The following is a 6,575-nucleotide window of genomic DNA, read 5'->3' as shown; positions in this document are numbered from 1 at the left end:
AAATTCCAGGATTGCATCTTCTCTGATCTTTGCCACCGCGGACCACGATAAAAGAACCGCGGTCACAGTGGGTCTATTGCAACCGCGTTGGATTTACTGTTGTAGCAGTGCTTTGACTTGTTCTTGGCACTTGTGCAGGTTTCACTCCTTTTTGAGCTGGTTTTGACTTCCTTGTCATTTTTTGACCAAACACTACAAACAAGCACAACATGTAAGCTTTCGGGATTACTTATATACACTTTTAATCCAAAACTCAAGCAAAAAGGAGTATAAAATTGACTAGAATCCCTAGTTATCAGTATGTAAGTCAGGAAGGCATAAATAAGAATAGTAATGTAAGCACGGATAGAGAATATACAACCTCTAACATATGAGTGCCTTTAAGGGCGACTGACATGAAATACATGATATATATATATATATACACACACACATATACTTTGAAAACATACGCCTCAGTGGTCATCATTATCATCATATCGTACCCGGCTGTAATAGGCTTGGTAAAAATGTACCCGACCATCATAAGGCTCGGTAGAATCGTACCTGGCCACATGGAGCTCATCAACTCCACGTGGAGCATAGGGAGAGGAAAAAGGACTTGCATATGGTGTTCATCGACTTAGAAAAGGCGTATGATAAAGTTTTGAGGGAGGTTTTGTGGAGATGTTTGGATGCTAGAGGTGCACCGGTTGCCTACGTTAGGGTGATTAAGGATATGTATGATGGAGCAAAGATCGATAGTGGGTGGGGACTCGGTCCATTTTCCGGTTATGATGGGGCTGCATTAGGGGTCGGCACTCAACCTTTTTTTATTTTCCCTGCAATGGACGTACTGACACGCCACATCTAAAGGGAAGTGTCATGGTGTATGCTATTTGCAGATGATATTATATTGACTGACGAGACGCGAGGCAATGTGAACGCATAGTTAGAGGTATGGAGGCTAACCCTGGAGTCTAAAGGTTTCAAGTTGAGCAAGACCACGATGGAATACTTGTAGTGTAAGTTCAGTAGTGGGACTCAAGGAGGGGAAAGGGAGGTGAGGCTAGACTCGCAGGTCATCCCTAGGAGAGGAAGTTTAAGTACCTTGGGTCTATTATTCAGGGGGTGGGGAGATCATTTAAAATTTCATACATCGTATTGGGGCGGTATGAAGGAAATGGAGACTCGCTTCCGGTATTTTGTGTGACAAGAAGGTGCCACCGAAACTTAAAAGTAAGTTCTATAGAGTGGTGGTCAGACCAACGATGTTGTATGGGGCTGAGTGTTGGCCAGTGAAGATCTCTCATGTCTAGAAGATGAAGGTAGCAGAGATGAGGATGTTGAGATGGATGTGCAGGCACAACAGGTTAGATAGGATTAGAAATGAGGTTATTCGCGACAAGGGGTGTGGCCCCTATTGAGAACAAGATACAGGAAGTGCGGCTTACGTGGTTTGGTCATGTAAGGAGGATGAGCACAGGAACCCGGTGAGAAAGTGTGAGAGGTTGACATTGGAGGTCCTACGGAGAGGTAGAGGTAGGGCAAAGAAGACGTGGGTAAAGGTGATTAGGTAAGACATGGCGCAACTTCAGCTGACCGAAGATATGACCCTTGATAGGAAGGTATGAAGGTCGAGGATTAGGGTAGTAGAGTAGGTAGTCGAGAGTATTCATAACAATAGTATTGGCATGTAGTCTCGTTTTCTGTTGGTAGTAGGTTTTTATGACTAGCCATTGTTTTCTTTCTTTGTCGATCACCTTACTATCTTGTTGTCTTTATTCTGCTTTTATAGGGCTTTTGGTGCTGTCCCTTCTTGTTTTTATTTTTATTAATGTGGTGCTTAAGCTTTCCTGAGCCGAGGGTCTATTGAAACAACCTCTCTATCCTCACAAGGTAGAGGTAAGGTCTGCGTACACACTACCCTCCCCAGACCCCCACAATATGGGATAATACTAGGTATGTTGTTGTTGTTGTTTCCATATTTATCTGGGTATGAAGGTGTGAAGTCGGGTATGATGATTTGAAGTTCTAGCTTAAAGTTTTAAAGGTGAAATGAGATGACTTGAAGATTGAGGATGAAGAAGTGAAGATGTGAAGAACAATTTGTGAAGATTCGAGGGAATGATGAACATTTTCGAGGGTAACTCAAGAAGATTCGAAATTGGAAAGTAAAAAAGTGAAAAAACGAAATCGAAGCTTTTATAGGAGGGAAATGATTAATGCGTGATGTTTCGCATTTGATGCCAACCGAGAATGGTGAACTGACGGCTGGCACATGTCTGAATTCAGAACGACGGGACTGGTGGGGCGTTTCACTGACTCATCAACCAGATTGTAGCATATAGAGGAAGGAACTGGGGTCAATTAATCACTTCTCATTGTTTCAATAAATATGCTCTTTGAAAAGTGAGGAGACTATCTGTGTGTGGGTAAAATCGGAGATAAAGTTCCCCAAATTTTCTGGTGAAGAAACGAAAGGAAAGCTCGACCTGACATGGCCTCGAGTAAAGCCGAGGGCTTCCACAGATCAGAGCCTAGGAGGATGAATGGTGTGCCTAAGACCGGACACGGCCAAGCATTAGGCTCTAGCAAAGTGAAGAACCTATACTAAGGGAAAAGGCAGTTAGACAGGCCCTTAACCGGATATTATGGCACAAATCTCTCCCGATATCAACGGCGTATCGATGTTTACTTGAAGGAATGTTTTTTCCTGAGACGTGTACTAGGATTGGAACTCCCCTACTATATAAAGAGGAGAACTTTTTATTATGAGGATCACTATTGGCACACATATCAAAGTAATAAAGTTAATTTTTGTTCTCTAGTTATTATTTAAAATGTTCTTCAGCTGCTTGATTATTGAGTAGCAATCGAGCCCGTTCTGAGGGTTGGGTCAGAACCAATTTCCTACATCCATCGTAAAGCCATACTTAATCATCCATCACATTTGATTTGATCGTTTTGTTTTCCTTTAATTCAATTATTTACTATTCTTGGATCATTCATATTAAATTAAATCACATATCCTTTACATCGCATATAAATTTAATTGTTACTCATTTTAAGGGTAAACACAAGCAAATATCAAGTCGAGGTGGTTGTTCTTATATTGGCTCATATAGTACTTGCGCTCCACCTCCACATTGGGAGCAAGAGATGGAGAATATGAGAACACAATTAAAGGCACAAACACGCTTATTTCTAATGATAATAGGGAATATCCCTGAGGAGTTTCCTTACTTATTTCCGACTCCTCCACATATACAAGTACTTATTTTTTCTTTGTTTACTCATTCAATTTGAATATGCTGCGGAGAGACTAATCTTTGACTCCAAGTTGATTAGTTTGATCAGTACCTGCATAATGTGTGCTTATTAGCTTCTTGTCACATGGTTGCAATGGTCAAATTATAAAAGTATAAAAGTTTGAGACTACTAATTAATTTTTTTTCTTTTTTGCCGGAACACGATTCAGAAGGTAGCGTTCCGTCACCAACTGGGCCAAGAAAATCCTTTAACAAAAGTAACAATGAAAGCGGAGCAAATGACAATTAGTAATTATTATTATGATGAACTACGTTTTCTCTATTGTAATTGTTGAATAACTCTGAAACTTAAGCTTGAACCTTTGATGGGATTTTGGGAACTTATGTTTTAATATGGTGACAATTTTGCTTATTTATTTGGCAAAATACATAGTTTACCCATCGATCTTGCAACGAAAGCCCTGTTACACACCTCTCATTCATGTAAAACCTTTTACACACTCAAAATTTTAAAAGTATATTTAAGACACACCACTTTTGTGTTTGACTAATTTTTCAGATAACGTGAAAGTCACGCCCTAATAGGATCGTGACATGTGTCATTGACTTTAAAAAGGAAAAAAACTATTAGAAATTACAATTAAACCCCATCTTCTTCATCTTTCCATTTTCTATATCAAGTACCATTGTTGCCGCCATTATGATTGTTTGTGAGAAATTTTCCAAAAATATTAAAATTCAACCACACTATCTAAACAACTAACCGAAAAAATCGAGCAACATATTGAGTTCAACAACCCAATAATCAAGAAATCAAGAAGACTCAATTAAATTTTAAAGCTTTTTCAGTACCGCAATGGTGGATTCTAAATGTTTTCACCAAACCTTCATACTACTGTTAAAGCTTTTAAATCTACCATAAATAAATGATTTTCTATTTTGGACAATAAACCAACAAAAATCGCTCAATTTTTAGATCTGAAATCTTGTGTTCTTTCAAAAATTCTATATGGGAAAGAAGACAAGGGGGAGGGGAGGGGAGGACTTCCTATGGGGAGGGGAGGACTTCCTATGGGGAGGGGAGACAAAATATGGGATTTTTATGGGTTGCACGCGCATTTTTTGTGTAAACACACGAGTACTACATGGTAAAAAATAGTGTCTTAGACACACTTTTGAAAGGTTGAATTAAAATTATTATGATGGGTGCTTGATTGCACAAGGGTGCAGTAAAAAGGATCTAAATGTGAAATTAAAAAACTAATATTAAGAAGATTACAATTAGGGCAGTTTGAACTGCTATGTGAACATCTGTAAATTTTTTAACAATTACGTCGATTACAACCGCCATAATAAGCAAAGTAAATAGCCATTTTAAGCAATGCATATTACGGTGGTTTCCTCTGCATATTTACGTCTGTAAAAGAAAAACTGTTGTATTATACCTTTTGGCGGAAGGGATTATGACATTTTTATAAGTCGCCATTTAGGATAGTTACGGCGATTCGGAACCGCCGCTATATGCATAAAAATCCGCCGCAATTACCCCGTTTTTTGTCATGTATGCTAAAAATATCATGAAATATGACTTCAGAAAGCACAAAGCTGAGACATTTTCCAAGTTGGAAAGTGATTCTTCCTCGAGAGAAAAGGAAAATTAAGGACAAACAATATGAGTCATGAAAATTCTTGTCTCCTCAGAACTTCCAAGAATTTCCCTTGGCTTCTACTTCCTCGCCAAGATACACTGTTCGCAATAGCCCTTCTTGGAGTAGAGAAGAGCAGAATGGGACAATCTATACAGCTACAAATATATGAACATCTTCACACCTCTCATCTTATTTTTCCCCTTTCTTGTTTTTCTTTCTTCTATCACCAATATCATTTACTATAACTTTGTATTTTATTCTTTGTACTAAAGCCTCACCTAATTACTCACCTGAAATATACAAGTAAAAAGGCAATATTCCAATCAGAAAAATAATCAGACAAAAATATTCAGCCATATTGTCGTAGTTTATATCAATGAGAATCACTTTTATACATAAATTGTGTAAAGAAAATTTAAATTTATTAGTCCATCTAAATGATAACTACAACTAGTAACTTGGAAAATAAAGTGCATTAAGTTATAGCCTGTATAGAAATCTATTAACACCATCAATTTTATATAGTTTAAATCCGGTAGTCCCAGTTTATATGATGAACTTACAGTTTTAGTCCGTTTCTAAAACGAATGACACTATATTTTTATATTTAAAAATAATTTAATTGTAAGCTTCCTTTTTACCCTAATGAGATTCTTTATGGGCACAAAATATTTATTACATATTGTAAACCACAAGTTTCAATAGTAATTTTTCATTTTAACTTTTGAGTCGAGTCAAAGTGCATCACATAGGACGGCAAGAGGACTATATAGTATCAGTTTAACTACTCTAAATACCATATTAGTCGTGAAATTCCTATACAAGTCCAGTTAAGAGAAAATAAGTAGTGACATACCCATAGTTCTTTTGCAATGAAGAACAGCCTCATAAATGGAGCTCTCAGAATCACAAGACCTGCGCCAATCATCAACAGAATATGTTAAGCTTGTCCTTGGAGATGTCCCCTGTGAACAATAAATCTTCACTCCCTCTATTGTACTTGTACTAATTCCACTTTTGCACCCAAAATCACATCTTATTTTTTGGCACAAAGGCTTCAGAAAATCGAACAATCTTCCAAATCTCCTAAATGATATGCAGAGAACTCTGTGCACTTCTTGTTTGGTTTTTAAATGATAGTAATTAGTACTCTCCATTTTCATTGGATTGATGAGAAGAGGCATAGGGGATGAGCCTTTAGATATGAATTCATCAGCATGAACAAGTGTTAATGGAGACTCAGCTGATGTTGGAAAATTAAAACTGATCAAATCTTGTGGATTAACGTTAGAGAAACTCTTTGAAGGAGAAAGTGTAGGATCCATTTCAATGTAGGCAGCTTCGTCAAAATCATCGGATGCATATTCCGTGGAGATTCTCATCAACGAATCCTCCATGCTTTCAAAATATGGCTTCCAACTCTAAACTGAGGAGGAGAAAAGAGAAAACAAAGAAAGGGCTCTGTATAGTTTTAAAAGGTATACAAAAAGAGGGTGTTCATCAAGCATAATAGAACATACACATGTATGTATGTATGTATGTATACTATAAAAAGTGAGATTAATATAAGAATTTACACCATCAATGTATATAATTTAAATTATAGTAGTAATTTTATTAAAGGACTCACTATCATTTTGCTAACAATAATATATGTGGAGGTCTACTATAAACA

At 37.3% G+C, this 6,575-nt stretch overlaps 1 protein-coding gene across 1 annotated transcript; it reads right to left on the bottom strand.

Annotated features, from left to right (window-relative positions):
* Positions 1-4,917: 4,917 nt before the first annotated feature.
* Positions 4,918-6,314, bottom strand: LOC104242909 (probable membrane-associated kinase regulator 6). Its single transcript, XM_009798023.2, has 2 exons — positions 5,757-6,314; positions 4,918-5,190 (listed from the first exon to the last, which is right to left on the bottom strand). The coding sequence occupies exons 1-2, from the start codon at positions 6,295-6,297 to the stop codon at positions 5,183-5,185; spliced, it is 549 nt and encodes a 182-aa protein (XP_009796325.1). The 5' UTR covers positions 6,298-6,314; the 3' UTR covers positions 4,918-5,182.
* Between the last annotated feature and the right edge of the window lie 261 nt (positions 6,315-6,575).

This window comes from Nicotiana sylvestris, chromosome 6 (assembly GCF_000393655.2).
Source record: "Nicotiana sylvestris chromosome 6, ASM39365v2, whole genome shotgun sequence".
Lineage (NCBI taxonomy): Eukaryota > Viridiplantae > Streptophyta > Magnoliopsida > Solanales > Solanaceae > Nicotiana > Nicotiana sylvestris.
The sequence above is the reverse complement of the archived record's forward strand: the minus strand, read 5'-3'. Positions and strand labels throughout refer to the sequence as shown.